At 48.5% G+C, this 17,449-nt stretch overlaps 1 protein-coding gene across 1 annotated transcript in view; it reads left to right on the top strand.

Annotated features, from left to right (window-relative positions):
- LOC139393293 (calcium channel, voltage-dependent, L type, alpha 1C subunit) overlaps nt 1-17,449 on the top strand; it is a 511,196-nt gene that overhangs the window by 393,424 nt on the left and 100,323 nt on the right. The window contains exon 9 of the mRNA XM_071141816.1: nt 15,186-15,358. Coding sequence (XP_070997917.1) covers nt 15,186-15,358 — 173 coding nt within the window. The remainder of the gene's footprint in view (nt 1-15,185; nt 15,359-17,449) is intronic.

Genomic DNA, 17,449 nt, shown 5'->3' with positions numbered 1-17,449 from the left:
GAAAGGAGGGGAGAGGGAGACACTCAGAACGGAGGGGAGAGGGGGGAGACACTCAGAACGGAGGGGAGAGGGAGACACTCAGAACAGAGGGGAGAGGGAGACACTCAGAACGGAGGGGAGAGGGAGGAGACACTCAGAACGGAGGGGAAAGGGAGGAGACACTCAGAAAGGAGGGGAGAGGGGGGAGACACTCAGAACAGAGGGGAGAGGGGGACACTCAGAACGGAGGGTAGAGGGAGGAGACACTCAGAACGGAGGGGCTCCGAAAGACCACTAACTAACAGGGGCTCCGAAATCTGGAAAAACTCATCTGCTGTTCAAACGAAGCCAGCATCTACTTCATTAATATAGACGTTCCAAACCCTACGAAAACTCCATCCAAAAATCCATTCAGTCATTTCAGTGAAAGTCTCCACAAGGCTTCAGTCATTTCAGTGAAAGTCTCCACAAGGCTTCAGTCATTTCAGTGAAAGTCTCCACAAGGCTTCAGTCATTTCAGTGAAAGGCTCCACAAGGCTTCAGTCATTTCAGTGAACGTCTCCACAAGGCTTCAGTCATTTCAGTGAAAGTCTCCACAAGGCTTCAGTCATTTCAGTGAAAGGCTCCACAAGGCTTCAGTCATTTCAGTGAAAGGTTCCACAAGGCTTCAGTCATTTCAGTGAAAGGCTCCACAAGGCTTCAGTCATTTCAGTGAAAGTCTCCACAAGGCTTCAGTCATTTCAGTGAACGTCTCCACAAGGCTTCAGTCATTTCAGTGAAAGTCTCCACAAGGCTTCAGTCATTTCAGTGAACGTCTCCACAAGGCTTCAGTCATTTCAGTGAAAGGCTCCACAAGGCTTCAGTCATTTCAGTGAAAGTCTCCACAAGGCTTCAGTCATTTCAGTGAACGGCTCCACAAGGCTTCAGTCATTTCAGTGAAAGGCTCCACAAGGCTTCAGTCATTTCAGTGAAAGTCTCCACAAGGCTTCAGTCATTTCAGTGAAAGTCTCCACAAGGCTTCAGTCATTTCAGTGAAAGGCTCCACAAGGCTTCAGTCATTTCAGTGAAAGGCTCCACAAGGCTTCAGTCATTTCAGTGAAAGTCTCCACAAGGCTTCAGTCATTTCAGTGAAAGGCTCCACAAGGCTTCAGTCATTTCAGTGAAAGGCTCCACAAGGCTTCAGTCATTTCAGTGAAAGGCTCCACAAGGCTTCAGTCATTTCAGTGAAAGGCTCCACAAGGCTTCAGTCATTTCAGTGAAAGGCTCCACAAGGCTTCAGTCATTTCAGTGAAAGTCTCCACAAGGCTTCAGTCATTTCAGTGAAAGGCTCCACAAGGCTTCAGTCATTTCAGTGAAAGTCTCCACAAGGCTTCAATCACCTGTGACAGGTCGACAGAGGGTCTGACATGTTACCTTAGGCTCTAGTCACAGTGGAAAGGTAGGTTTATATGCATCTTTAGAGAAGCCAATAGATATAGCCTCAAGGGACAGGTTCAGGAGCGGGTCAATGCAAGGGATTGTGGGTAGGGAGAGGAGGAGGAGGTGAAGAAAGGAGGAGGAGGAGAGGAGTATTCTGGGGGAATGTAATGCCCAGTATCAGGTAGAAACTGTGTGTGTGTGTGTGTGTGTGTGTGTGTGTGTGTGTGTGTGTGTGTGTGTGTGTGTGTGTGTGTGTGTGTGTGTGTGGATAGGTTGACGTGTGCGTTGACGTGTGTCGTACCGGCCGTATGGTAATCCCAACCACCTGTCTGTCCGCTTTATGGTAATATGTCCTGAGTGGTTGCCGGGGGTGACGTGATGTCACAACCTCTCAACGCATGCTGGTGTTCCCACAGGAGAGTCGCACAGTGTTCAAAGAGAGAGAGAGAGAGAGAGAGAGAGAGAGAGAGAGAGAGAGAGGGAGAGAGAGAGAGAGAGAGAGCAGGACATTTTCTCTCCATCCTCTGCTGTCTTTCTCTCTCTCTCTCTCTCTCTCTCTCTCTCTCTCTCTCTCTCTCTCTCTCTCCTCTATGTCCTCTTTCCCCTCTCCCTCCCTATATCTCCTCTCCCTTCTCTCTCCTCTTCCTCTTCCCTCTCTCTTTTCTCCTCCTTTTCTCTCTCTCTCTCTCTCTCTCTCTCTCTCTCTCTCTCTCTCTCTCTCTCTCTCTCTCTCTCTCTCTCTCTCTCTCTCCTCTCTGTCCTATTTCCCCTCTTCCTCCCTATATCTCCTCTCCCTTCTCTCTCCTCTTCCCTCTCTCTCCTTTCTCCCCCTCTCTCTTTCTCTCCTCTCTTTCCTCTTTCCTCTCTCCCTCCCTATATCTCCTCTCCCTTCTCTCTCCTCTTCCTCTCTCTCTCTCTCTCTCTCTCTCTCTCTCTCTCTCCTCTCTTTCCTCTCTTTCCCCTCTCCCTCCCTATATCTCCTCTTCCCTCTCTCTCCTTTCTCCTCCTTCTCTCGCTCTCCTCTCTGTTCTCTCTTTGCCCTCTCCATTCTCTCTCCTTTCTCCTTCTCTCTCTCTCCTCTCTGTTCTCTCTTTGCCCTCTCCCTTCTCTCTCCTTTCTCCTTCTCTCTCTCCTCCTCCCCCCATTCATCACTACATTGGGAGAAGTCAGTACTGTAGATAAACCTTTTCTCTCCTCCTCTGTGTGGTTCAACCCAGGCATCCCCCCCTGGGGCGCTCCTACTCACTTAAAAACCTTTTCTCTCCCATTTAAAACCCACTGGCTTTGTTTCTGCAGTATAAAACCCACTCTGCAGGTGGTCCCCGTTTTCTGGTTTTACCCAACGCTGAGTCATGTTGCCAAGTATAAGACGTACACACACACACACACAGCAATAAATTATTTAGACTCAGGTTGATTTAGAGGTACACTCTTAGAAATAAAGGTGCTATCTAAAACCTAAAAGGGTGATTTGTCTGTCCCCATAGGAGAACCATTTGAAAAAAACGTTTGGGTTCAATTTAGAGCCCTTCTACAGAGGGTTCTACATGGAACCCAAAAGGGTTCTGATTGAAACAAAAAGGGTTCTACCTGGAACCCAAAAGGGTTCTGCCTGGAACCAAAAAGGGTTCTACCTGGAACCAAAAAGGGTTCTACCTGGAACCAAAAAGGGTTCTCCTGACCTACAGTATAGGGACAGCTGAAGAACAATTTTGTAACCCTTTTTTCTAAGAGTGTAGAAACAATATAAGTTTCATTCTTTAAATCTGAGGAGCGTTGGAATTGGAATCTTCCTGGTTACTAAGCGGTAACTAAGGTTATTATGGGCTGGTCTGTGAGGTGTAACACATGGGGACTAACGTGGTTCGTCTGTGTAACATCATTTTGTGTTAGCCCACTGAGCTTAAGCCCAGTGGTGGAAAAAGTACCCAATGGTCATACTTGAGTAAAAGTGAAGATACCTTAATAGAAAATGACTCAAGTAAAAGTGAAAGTCACCCAGTAAAATACTACTTGAGTAAAAAGTCTAAAAGTATTTGGTTTTAAATATACTTAAGTATCAAAACCAAGTGTAATTGCTAAAATATACTTAAGTACCAAAAGTAAACGTCTAAAGTATTTAAAACAACTCATATTAATGAAACCATACAGCACCATCTTCTTGTTTTTTAATGTACAGATAGCCAGCGACACACTCCAACACTCAGACATCATTTACAACAAAGCATGTGTGTTTAGGGAATCCGCCAGATCAGAGGCAGTAGGGATGACCAGGGATGTTCTCTTGATAAGTGTGTGAATTAGACCGTTTTCCTGTCCTGCTGAGCATTCAGAATGTAACGAGTACTTCTGGGTGTCAGAGAAAATGTTTGGAGTAAAAAGTACAGTATTTTCTTTAGGAATGTAGTGAAGTAAAAGTAAAAGTTGTAAAAAATATAAATAGTAAAGTACAGATACCCCCAAAAAATACTTAAGTAGTACTTTAAAGTACACTGCTCAAAACAATAAAAGGAACACTAAAATAACACATCCTAGATCTGAATGAATGAAATATTCTTATTAAATACTTGTTTCTTTACATAGTTGAATGTGCTGACAACAAAATCACACAAAAATTATCAATGGAAATCAAATTTATCAACCCATGGAGGTCTGGATTTGGAGTCACACTCAAAATTAAAGTGGAAAACCACACTACAGGCGGATCCAACTTTGATGTAATGTCCTTAAAACAAGTCAAAATGAGTCTCAGTAGTGTGTGTGGCCTCCACGCGCCTGTATGACCTCCCTACAACGCCTGGGCATGCTCCTGATGAGGTGGCGGATGGTCTCCTGAAGGATCTCCTCCCAGACCTGGACTAAAGCAGCTCGTTCCCCAGACCTGAATCCAATTGAGCACATCTGGGACATCATGTCTCGCTCCATCCACCAACGCCACGTTGCACCACAGACTGTTCAGGAGTTGGCGGATGGAGCGAGACATGATGTCCCAGATGTGCTCAATTGGATTCAGGTCTGGGGAACGGGCGGGCCAGTCCATAGCATCAATGCCTTCCTCTTGCAGGAACTGCGGACACACTTCAGCCACATGAGGTCTAGCATTGTCTTTCACCCAGGGCCAACCGCACCAGCATATGGTCTCACAAGGGGTCTGAGGATCTCATCTCGGTACCTATTGGTAGTCAGGCTACCTCTGGCGAGCACATGGAGGGCTGTGCGGCCCCCCAAAGAAATGCCACCCCACACCATGACTGACCCACCGCCAAACCGGTCATGCTGGAGGATGTTGCAGGCAGCAGAACGTTCTCCACGGCGTCTCCAGACTCGACTCGTGTCACGTCTGTCACATGTGCTCAGTGTGAACCTGCTTTCATCTGTGAAGAGCACAGGGCGCCAGTGGCGAATTTGCCAATCTTGGTGTTCTCTGGCAAATGCCTAACGTCCTGCACGGTGTTGGGCTGTAAGCACAACCCCCACCTGTGGACGTTGGGCCCTCATACCACCCTCATGGAGTCTGTTTCTGACCATTTGAGCAGACACATGCACATTTGTGGCCTGCTGGAGGTCATTTTGCAGGGCTCTGGCAGTGCTCCTCCTGCTCCTCCTTGCACAAAGGCAGAGGTAGCGGTCCTGCTGCTGGGTTGCTGCCCTCCTACGGCCTCCTCCACGTCTCCTGATGTACTGGCCTGTCTCCTGGTAGCGCCTCCATGCTCTGGACACTACGTTGACAGACACAGCAAACCTTCTTGCCACAGCTCGCATTGATGTGCCATCCTGGATGAGCTACCCTACCTGAGCCACTTGTGTGGGTTGTAGACTCCGTCTCATGCTACCACTAGAGTGAAAGCACCGCCAGCATTCAAAAGTGACCAAAACATCAGCCAGGAAGCATAGGAACTGAGAAGTGGTCTGTGGTCACCACCTGCAGAACCACTCCTTTATTGGGGGTGTCTTGCTAATTGCCTATAATTTCCACCTGTTGTCCATTCCATTTGCACAACAGCATGGGAAATGTATTGTCAATCAGTGTTGCTTCCTAAGTGGACCGTTTGATTTCACAGAAGTGTGATTGACTTGGAGTTACATTGTGTTGTTTCAGTGTTCCCTTTATTTATTGGAGCAGTGTATTTCCACTTAAGTACTTTACGTCACTGCTTTAGCCTAGGTAGCCAATCAGGTCTCGACGTCTCAGACAAGGGTTACTCCATCACACATCGCAGGCAGGTCCAGTGGAGTCTTGTTGCTCTGTGTTGAAGGGACATTAACTCTTGTTGCTGTGTGTTGGAGGGACATTAACTCTTGTTGCTGTGTGTTGGAGGGACATTAACTCTTGTTGCTGTGTGTTGGAGGGACATTAACTCTTGTTGCTGTGTGTTGAAGGGACATTAACTCTCCCCTGCCTCCTCTCTCCTATCTCTTCCCAGGTCAACGACGCTGTAGGGAGTGGCTGGCCCTGGCTCTATTTTGTCACGCTAATCATCATAGGGTCATTTTTTGTGCTTAACTTGGTGTTGGGGGTGTTGAGCGGGTAAGAACCGGTTCTACTGCAGGTTCTAATGGAGCCTGGCCTCTTCCTCTTCGGCTGACCTTTTATCCCTGCTTGTCTGACTGGTTCTACCATGGCCTCTTCTGTCTGTCTGTCTGTCTGACTGACTGACTGACTGGTTCTAACATGGCCTCTTCTGTCTGTCTGTCTGTCTGGCTGTCTGTCTGTCTGACTGACTGACTGACTGGTTCTAACATGGCCTCTTCTGTCTGTCTGTCTGTCTGTCTGTCTGTCTGTCTGTATGTCTGTCTGACTGACTGGTTCTACCATGGCCTCATCTGTCTGTCTGTCTGTCTGGTTCTACCATGGCCTCTTCTGTCTGTCTTACTGACTGGTTCTAATATGGCCTCTGACCGCTCCTCTGGTCTGCCTGCTTGAAGGACTGACTGATTCTACTGTTGGTCTCCTCTCTGACTGACTGACTGGTTCTACTGTTGGTCTCCTCTCTGACTGACTGGTTCTACTGTTGATCTCCTCTCTGACTGACTGGTTCTACTGTTGATCTCCTCTCTGACTGACTGACTGGTTCTACTGTTGGTCTCCTCTCTGACTGACTGGTTCTACTGTTGATCTCCTCTCTGACTGACTGGTTCTACTGTTTGTCTCCTCTCTGACTGACTGGTTCTACTGTTGGTCTCCTCTCTGACTGACTGGTTCTACTGTTGGTCTCCTCTCTGACTGACTGGTTCTACTGTTGGTCTCCTCTCTGAAGGTCGAGAGCCATGCGTCCTCCGAAACACGACCCGCCAAGCCTCACTACTTCTTGACACACTGCTCTCTTAACCTGGAAGCCAGCCGCACTAATGTGTCGGAGGAAACACCGTATAGATGGCGACAGAAGTCATGCACCGGGCCCGCCACAAGGAGCAGCTAGATCCCGTTCGGACAAGGACATCCCAGCCGGGAGAACCCTCCCCTAACACGGACGACGCTGGGCCAATTGTGCCCCGCCTCATGGGTCTCCCGGTCGCAGCCAGCTGTGACACAGCCCGGGATCGAACCCGGGTCTGTAGGGACACCTCTAGCACTGCGAGAGGAGTTCATCCAGCCTGACTTACTGACTAACTGACTAGTTAAACTTTGTCCTTTTCTTCCAGCCTGACTTACTGACTGCTCCTATTTCTGACTGACTGACTTGCTGACTGTCTCTCCACCTCCTCTCCCTCTACCTCTTCCTGATAAACCACTCTATTCTAGTCTCAGGCTTTTAGTTGGGATGGATGCTGCTGTTATTGCTGTTGGCTGGGGGAATACAGGGGCCTATTAAAGCCCATCTATAATGTATGATGTCTTAAGATGTGTCTATAATATGTATAAAGTTGTTTGTCAAGACAACATTCATGATCTTTAGCACCTGTATGTCTGACTTTGTTTTCATGTGTATATCTACCGTGTCTCTGTTTTCTGTTGTTTGCATGCTTCACACTCAACATATAGTCCCCAAAAATGCCATAGATTCCCGCTTAGAATATGAATCCACATCAATCCTGAATAGACATCAGAGAACAGAGGGAGAGGATAAGGAGACATACATGGAGATAGACAGGACATGGAGAAACAGAGAGGCCCCTGGGAGTAATTCTACTGAGGGTTCTAAGGGTGTATATACTGTAGACAACAGGAGACAGGACATGGAGAAACAGAGAGGCCCTGGGAGTAATTCTACTGAGGGTTCTAAGGGTGTATATACTGTAGACAACAGGAGACAGGACATGGAGAAACAGAGAGGCCCCTGGGAGTAATTCTACTGAGGGTTCTAAGGGTGTATATACTGTAGACAACAGGAGACAGGACATGGAGAAACAGAGAGGCCCCTGGGAGTAATTCTACTGAGGGTTCTAAGGGTGTATATACTGTAGACAACAGGAGACAGGACATGGAGAAACAGAGAGGCCCCTGGGAGTAATTCTACTGAGGGTTCTAAGGGTGTATATACTGTAGACAACAGGAGACAGGACATGGAGAAACAGAGAGGCCCCTGGGAGTAATTCTACTGAGGGTTCTAAGGGTGTATATACTGTAGACAACAGGAGACAGGACATGGAGAAACAGAGAGGCCCCTGGGAGTAATTCTACTGAGGGTTCTAAGGGTGTATATACTGTAGACAACAGGAGACAGGACATGGAGAAACAGAGAGGCCCCTGGGAGTAATTCTACTGAGGGTTCTAAGGGTGTATATACTGTAGACAACAGGAGACAGGACATGGAGAAACAGAGAGGCCCCTGGGAGTAATTCTACTGAGGGTTCTAAGGGTGTATATACTGTAGACAACAGGAGACAGGGCATGGAGAAACAGAGAGGCCCCTGGGAGTAATTCTACTGAGGGTTCTAAGGGTGTATATACTGTAGACAACAGGAGACAGGACATGGAGAAACAGAGAGGCCCCTGGGAGTAATTCTACTGAGGGTTCTAAGGGTGTATATACTGTAGACAACAGGAGACAGGACATGGAGAAACAGAGAGGCCCCTGGGAGTAATTCTACTGAGGGTTTTAAGGGTGTATATACTGTAGACAACAGGAGACAGGGCATGGAGAAACAGAGAGGCCCCTGGGAGTAATTCTACTGAGGGTTCTAAGGGTGTATATACTGTAGACAACAGGAGACAGGACATGGAGAAACAGAGAGGCCCCTGGGAGTAATTCTACTGAGGGTTCTAAGGGTGTATATACTGTAGACAACAGGAGACAGGACATGGAAAAACAGAGAGGCCCCTGGGAGTAATTCTACTGAGGGTTCTAAGGGTGTATATACTGTAGACAACAGGAGACAGGACATGGAGAAACAGAGAGGCCCCTGGGAGTAATTCTACTGAGGGTTCTAAGGGTGTATATACTGTAGACAACAGGAGACAGGACATGGAGAAACAGAGAGGCCCCTGGGAGTAATTCTACTGAGGGTTCTAAGGGTGTATATACTGTAGACAACAGGAGACAGGACATGGAGAAACAGAGAGGCCCCTGGGAGTAATTCTACTGAGGGTTCTAAGGGTGTATATACTGTAGACAACAGGACACAGGACATGGAGAAACAGAGAGGTGCCTGGGAGTAATTCTACTGAGGGTTCTAAGGGTGTATATACTGTAGACAACAGGAGACAGGACATGGAGAAACAGAGAGGCCCCTGGGAGTAATTCTACTGAGGGTTCTAAGGGTGTATATACTATAGGCAACAGGAGACAGGACATGGAGAAACAGAGAGGCCCCTGGGAGTAATTCTACTGAGGGTTCTAAGGGTGTATATACTGTAGACAACAGGAGACAGGACATGGAGAAACAGAGAGACTTCTGGGAGTAATTCTACTGAGGGTTCTAAGGGTGTATATACTGTAGACAACAGGAGACAGGACATGGAGAAACAGAGAGGCCCCTGGGAGTAATTCTACTGAGGGTTCTAAGGGTGTATATACTGTAGACAACAGGAGACAGGACATGGAGAAACAGAGAGGCCCCTGGGAATAATTCTACTAAGGGTTCTAAGGGTGTATATACTGTAGACAACAGGAGACAGGACATGGAGAAACAGAGAGGCCCCTGGGAGTAATTCTACTGAGGGTTCAAAGGGTGTATATACTGTAGACAACAGGAGACAGGACATGGAGAAACAGAGAGGCCCCTGGGAGTAATCCCTACTGAGGGATCTAGGGGTGTATATACTGTAGACAACAGGAGACAGGACATGGAGAAACAGAGAGGCCCCTGGGAGTAATTCTACTAAGGGTTCTAAGGGTGTATATACTGTAGACAACAGGAGACAGGACATGGAGAAACAGAGAGGCCCCTGGGAGTAATTCTACTGAGGGTTCTAAGGGTGTATATACTGTAGACAACAGGAGACAGGACATGGAGAAACAGAGAGGCCCCTGGGAGTAATTCTACTGAGGGTTCTAAGGGTGTATATACTGTAGACAACAGGTGACAGGACATGGAGAAACAGAGAGGCCCCTGGGAGTAATTCTACTGAGGGTTCTAAGGGTGTATATACTGTAGACAACAGGAGACAGGACGTGGAGAAACAGAGAGGCCCCTGGGAGTAATCCCTACTGAGGGATCTAGGGGTGTATATACTGTAGACAACAGGAGACAGGACATGGAGAAACAGAGAGGCCCTGGGAGTAATTCTACTGAGGGTTCTAAGGGTGTATATACTGTAGACAACAGGAGACAGGACATGGAGAAACAGAGAGGCCCCTGGGAGTAATTCTACTGAGGGTTCTAAGGGTGTATATACTGTAGACAACAGGAGACAGGACATGGAGAAACAGAGAGGCCCCTGGGAGTAATTCTACTGAGGGTTCTAAGGGTGTATATACTGTAGACAACAGGAGACAGGACATGGAGAAACAGAGAGGCCCCTGGGAGTAATTCTACTGAGGGTTCTAAGGGTGTATATACTGTAGACAACAGGAGACAGGACATGGAGAAACAGAGAGGCCCCTGGGAGTAATTCTACTGAGGGTTCTAAGGGTGTATATACTGTAGACAACAGGAGACAGGACATGGAGAAACAGAGAGGCCCCTGGGAGTAATTCTACTGAGGGTTCTAAGGGTGTATATACTGTAGACAACAGGAGACAGGACATGGAGAAACAGAGAGGCCCCTGGGAGTAATTCTACTGAGGGTTCTAAGGGTGTATATACTGTAGACAACAGGAGACAGGACATGGAGAAACAGAGAGGCCCCTGGGAGTAATTCTACTGAGGGTTCTAAGGGTGTATATACTGTAGACAACAGGAGACAGGGCATGGAGAAACAGAGAGGCCCCTGGGAGTAATTCTACTGAGGGTTCTAAGGGTGTATATACTGTAGACAACAGGAGACAGGACATGGAGAAACAGAGAGGCCCCTGGGAGTAATTCTACTGAGGGTTCTAAGGGTGTATATACTGTAGACAACAGGAGACAGGACATGGAAAAACAGAGAGGCCCCTGGGAGTAATTCTACTGAGGGTTCTAAGGGTGTATATACTGTAGACAACAGGAGACAGGACATGGAGAAACAGAGAGGCCCCTGGGAGTAATTCTACTGAGGGTTCTAAGGGTGTATATACTGTAGACAACAGGAGACAGGACATGGAGAAACAGAGAGGCCCCTGGGAGTAATTCTACTGAGGGTTCTAAGGGTGTATATACTATAGACAACAGGAGACAGGACATGGAGAAACAGAGAGGCCCCTGGGAGTAATTCTACTGAGGGTTCTAAGGGTGTATATACTGTAGACAACAGGAGACAGGACATGGAGAAACAGAGAGACTTCTGGGAGTAATTCTACTGAGGGTTCTAAGGGTGTATATACTGTAGACAACAGGAGACAGGACATGGAGAAACAGAGAGGCCCCTGGGAGTAATTCTACTGAGGGTTCTAAGGGTGTATATACTGTAGACAACAGGAGACAGGACATGGAGAAACAGAGAGGCCCCTGGGAGTAATCCCTACTGAGGGATCTAGGGGTGTATATACTGTAGACAACAGGAGACAGGACATGGAGAAACAGAGAGGCCCCTGGGAGTAATTCTACTAAGGGTTCTAAGGGTGTATATACTGTAGACAACAGGAGACAGGACATGGAGAAACAGAGAGGCCCCTGGGAGTAATTCTACTGAGGGTTCTAAGGGTGTATATACTGTAGACAACAGGAGACAGGACATGGAGAAACAGAGAGGCCCCTGGGAGTAATTCTACTGAGGGTTCTAAGGGTGTATATACTGTAGACAACAGGTGACAGGACATGGAGAAACAGAGAGGCCCCTGGGAGTAATTCTACTGAGGGTTCTAAGGGTGTATATACTGTAGACAACAGGAGACAGGACGTGGAGAAACAGAGAGGCCCCTGGGAGTAATTCTACTGAGGGTTCTAAGGGTGTATATACTGTAGACAACAGGAGACAGGACGTGGAGAAACAGAGAGACTTCTGGGATCATTTTCTCTCTACTTGTAACTGAGTCAGTTTGTCTCATCCATCTTCCCAGTTATTGTATCCATTTGGGACACAGACGGGCCGTGGGTCAGCAGTGCTAGACGTACTCAGCCCTGTAGACAGAGTCTGTGGTGTGGGACTGTAATTTCAGAACTTCCCAGGTGACCAATACTCCACTCAAACACCACTCACCAACACAGTGATTTCCTCAGACACCAACCAGGGAGGTGGGAAGCTGTGTCGGCCCTAGTGGTAGTCTTACATCCCAAACAGGGTGCTGTTTGATCAGGGCCCATAGGGAACAGGTGCTGTTTGACCAGGAACCACAGGGAACAGGGTGCTGTTTGACCAGGGCCCAATAGGGAACAGGTGCTGTTTGACCAGGGCCCACAGGGAACAGGGTGCTGTTTGACCAGGGCCCCATAGGGAACAGGTGCTGTTTGACCAGGGCCCCATAGGGAACAGAGTGCTGTTTGACCAGGGCCCCATAGGGAACAGAGTGCTGTTTGACCAGGGCCCCATAGGGAACAGGGTGCTGTTTGACCAGGGCCCCATAGGGAACAGAGTGCTGTTTGACCAGGGCCCCATAGGGAACAGGTGCTGTTTGACCAGGGCCCCATAGGGAACAGGGTGCTGTTTGACCAGGGCCCCATAGGGAACAGAGTGCTGTTTGACCAGGGCCCCATAGGGAACAGGGTGCTGTTTGACCAGGGCCCCATAGGGAACAGAGTGCTGTTTGACCAGGGCCCCATAGGGAACAGGGTGCTGTTTGACCAGGGCCCCATAGGGAACAGGGTGCTGTTTGACCAGGGCCCCATAGGGAACAGAGTGCTGTTTGACCAGGGCCCCATAGGGAACAGGGTGCTGTTTGACCAGGGTCCCATAGGGAACAGGGTGCTGTTTGACCAGGGCCCCATAGGGAACAGAGTGCTGTTTGACCAGGGCCCCATAGGGAACAGGGTGCTGTTTGACCAGGGCCCCATAGGGAACAGGGTGCTGTTTGACCAGGGCCCCATAGGGAACAGGGTGCTGTTTGACCAGGGCCCCATAGGGAACAGGGTGCTGTTTGACCAGGGCCCCATAGGGAACAGAGTGCTGTTTGACCAGGGCCCCATAGGGAACAGGGTGCTGTTTGACCAGGGCCCCATAGGGAACAGGGTGCTGTTTGACCAGGGCCCCATAGGGAACAGGGTGCTGTTTGGAACCCACATGTAGATCCACTAGCTGAATTCTAAAGAGTAGATTCTAAAGAGTAGAATGGTAGTAGTTGAAAGTACTGTTTGTTATTCAGAGACTCATCACACTCTTCACCTTTCTTTCTAGTGCATCACTTGAGAAGGATGCTACAAAGTGAATGATGTATCGTCCTCCAGATCTGTGTATTTCACCTTCCCTTCTTTCTAGTGCATGCAGCTGAGTTCTCTCTCCTGTTGCTGCTGGTAATTGTTGAAGTCTCACCGCCTAAAATACACTGAGTGCACGAAACATTAAGAACACCTTCCTACTATTGAGTTGCACATTTGCCCTCAGAACATCCTCAATGCTTTGGGGCGTGGAGTCTACAATGTTTCAAATTCTTCCCACAGTTGTGCATAGACACAGGAAGTAGTTTGGGGGGTGGGTGGGTAGGGGGGGCCTGCGATTAACTTTGTTGATAGGGGTGAGCGTGAAAAACCCAGCAGCGTTGCAGTTCTTGACACAAACCTGTGAGCCTGGAACCCACTACTATACCCCGTTCAAAGGCTCTTTAATAATTTGTCTTGCCCCTCCACCCTCTGACACAAACACAATCAATGTCTCAATTGTCTCAAGGCTTAAAACTCCTTCTTTAACCTGTCTCCTCCATCTTCATCTTTAACCTGTCTCCTCCCCTTCATCTTTAACCTGTCTCCTCCCCTTCATCTACACTGATTGAAGTGGATTTAACAGGTGACATCAATAAGGGATCATAGCTTCTTTCACCTGGATTCACCTGGTCAGTCTGTCATGGATTCACCTGGTCAGTCTGTCATGGATTTACCTGGTCAGTCTATGTCATGGATTCACCTGGTCAGTCTGTCATGGATTCACCTGGTCAGTCTGTCATGGATTCACCTGGTCAGTCTGTCATGGATTCACCTGGTCAGTCTATGTCATGGATTCACCTGGTCAGTCTATGTCATGGATTCACTTGGTCAGTCTATGTCATGGATTCACCTGGTCAGTCTATGTCATGCATTCACCTGGTCAGTCTGTCATGGATTCACCTGGTCAGTCTGTCATGGATTCACCTGGTCAGTCTATGTCATGGATTCACCTGGTCAGTCTGTCATGGATTCACCTGGTCAGTCTGTCATGGATTCACCTGGTCAGTCTGTCATGGATTCACCTGGTCAGTCTGTCATGGATTCACCTGGTCAGTCTGTCATGGATTCACCTGGTCAGTCTGTCATGGAAAGAAAAAAGGTGTTCCTAATGTTTTGTCCAGTCAGTGTACATGCAGTACTTATATCTGTGTTCCTTGATGTTGTGACAAAAATATTTATTCTGTATCTACAGTGGGACAAATTGGGCAACTTTGATTGTGATGAGAGTCAGATTTCTTGCTTTAAATTAACTTTATTTTTCCTTTTCTAATAGGCTACTTGCTGCTTGCTCAGAAAAACAACTCTGAATCTGTTGATACAATGGGTTTTCAGATCCGCTCTCTCCTCCCTCTCCATCCTCCTCCTCCTCTCCTTCCTCCCTCTTCTCCTCTCTCTCCTCCTCCTCTTCCACTCTCTCCTCCTCCTCCTCCCTCTCCATCCTCCTCCTCCTCTCCTTCCTCCCACTCCTCCTTTCTCTCCTCCTCTTCTTCCACTCTCTCCTCCTCCTCCTCCTCTTCCACTCTCTCCTCCTCCTCTTTTTCTCTCTCTTCCTCCTCTTCTTCTCTCTCTTCCTCCTCTTCCTCTTACTCTCTCCTCCTCCTCCTCCTCCTCCTCCTCCTCCTCCTCTTCCTCTCTCTCTTCCTCCTCTTCCTCTTACTCTCTCTCCTCCTCCTCCTCTTCCTCTCTCACCTCATCCTTCATCTTCCTCCTCTTCCTCTCTCTCATCCTCCTCCCCTTCCTCTCTCCTCCTCCTCTTCATCTCTCTCCTCCTCCCCTTCCTCTCTATTCCTCCTCATCCCCCTCTCCTCCTCCAACTTCTCCTCCTCCATCCTCACCTCCATCCTCTGCTCCTCCTTTCCTCTCCTCCATCCTCTCTTCCTCCATCCTTTCATCTCCCACCCCTCTCTTCTCTTCTCCTCCTCCATCCTCTCCTCTTCTCCTCCATCTCCTCTCCTCCTCTCCTGTCCTTGCAGAGAGTTTTCCAAGGAGAGAGAGAAGGCCAAGGCCAGAGGAGACTTCCAGAAGCTGAGAGAGAAGCAGCAGCTGGAGGAGGACCTGAAGGGCTACCTGGACTGGATCACACAGGCTGAAGACATCGACCCAGAGAACGAGGAGGAGGGGCTCGACGAGGAGAAGCCCAGAAACCGTGAGTGCAGTCTGGGGAGAGGAGGGAGGGAGGGGGAGGTTATGGAGGTGGACTAGATTCAATGAAATGGTGATTGGTGGGATTAGTTGTGTGTTTGTATGTAGGTGTCAATTGTGTTGGGTGTGTGTAGGATTGCGTGTGTGTGTGTGTGTGTGTGTGTGTGTGTGTGCGCGTGTGTGTGCACCGGGCATGTGTGTGTTGGACCAATGAGGATTGTCAGAGAGGAGTTACCAATCAAGTGCAACAGTTGTGGCAATCAATACTTTTCCACCTGAGCCTCCGAGCACAATACCCTCAGTACAGTGTGTTTGTGTTTGTGTGTGTGTGTGTGTGTGTGTGTGTGTGTGTGTGTGTGTGTGTGTGTGTGTGTGTGTGTGTGTGTGTGTGTGTGTGCGTGCTTGCTTGCTTGCCTGAATGAGTTGTCTCTCCTATCCTGTAGCTCAGTACAGGGCCTCCCAGGCAGTTCATTGCAGCCTGGTCCTAAATCACAGTGGATGGGATTGGCAGTCTCTCCCCTCTACAGTCAATGGGCTATGGATTCCCCCTAACACCACCATGCTACGATACCATTCCCCCTAACACCACCATGCTACGATACCATTCCCCCTAACACCTCTACGATACCATTCCCCCTAACACCACCATGCTACGATACCATTCCCCCTAACACCTCTACGATACCATTCCCCCTAACACCTCTACGATACCATTCCCCCTAACACCACCATGCTACGATACCATTCCCCCTAACACCACCATGCTACGATACCATTCCCCCTAACACCACCATGCTACGATACCATTCCCCCTAACACACCATGCTACGATACCATTCCCCCTAACACCACCATGCTACGATACCATTCCCCCTAACACCTCTACGATACCATTCCCCCTAACACCACCATGCTACGATACCATTCCCCCTAACACCTCTACGATACCATTCCCCCTAACACCTCTACGATACCATTCCCCCTAACACCACCATGCTACGATACCATTCCCCCTAACACCACCATGATACGATACCAATCCCCCCTAACACCTCTACGATACCATTCCCCCTAACACTTCTACGATACCATTCCCCCTAACACCTCTACGATACCATTCCCCCTAACACCACCATGCTACGATACGATGGAGGAGGGGTTACGATGGAGGAGGGGTTACGATGGAGGAGGGGGTAAAGACGGGGAGGGGTTATGATGGAGGAGGGGCTACGATGGAGGAGGGGGTACGATGAAGAAGGGGTTATGATGGAGGAGGGGTTATGATGGAGGAGGGGGTACGATGGAGGAGGGGGTAATGAACACCAGGAAGCCTGAGATTAGCTGTGTCAGGCAAATCACTCCTTTGTCCAGTTCACACACACACACACACACACACACACACACACACACACACACACACACACACACACACACACACACACACTCCCTTATTCTACCTTTATCTCTTTATCTCTCTCTCTCTCTCTCTCGCTATCTCTCTTCTCTCTCTTTCCATCCTTGACCTCTCGCTCTGTCTTCCTCTCTCAAATTAAATCAAATGGTATTAGTCACATGCGCTGAATACAACAGGTGTAAACATTACAGGAAAATGCTTACTGACGAGCCCCTAACCAACAATGTAGTTTAAAAAGATATATGGATAAGAATAAGAGATAAAAGAAACAAGTGATTTAGGAGCAGCGCTGAAATAATAGTGAGACTATATACAGAGGGGTACCGATACAGAGTCAGAATTAACCGGGGGCACCGGTTAGTTCTCTCTCTCTCTCTCCACTTCAAACACCAAAAGTAATTTACAACTGAATGTATTTTCCTCGTGTTTGATTAGCCAAGCCTGTCTGCTGTCATATCTCTCTCTGCACATATGGTACACCCACAGTGAATGGTGAGTGGATGTCATTTGCTTCAACAGTTTAAGATGTTTTATCTTCTCTGTGTTCATGGTCCAAGCCTGCTGCCTCTCACTGTGTCCCATTACCCATTACCTCTCACTGTGTCCCATTACCTCTCACTGTGTCCCATTACCTCTCACTGTGTCCCATTACCTCTCACTGTGTCCCATTACCCATTACCT

The sequence above is a fragment of the Oncorhynchus clarkii genome, chromosome 33 (genome assembly GCF_045791955.1).
Source record: "Oncorhynchus clarkii lewisi isolate Uvic-CL-2024 chromosome 33, UVic_Ocla_1.0, whole genome shotgun sequence".
In the NCBI taxonomy this organism is placed as follows: Eukaryota; Metazoa; Chordata; class Actinopteri; order Salmoniformes; family Salmonidae; genus Oncorhynchus; species Oncorhynchus clarkii.
The sequence above is the reverse complement of the archived record's forward strand: the minus strand, read 5'-3'. Positions and strand labels throughout refer to the sequence as shown.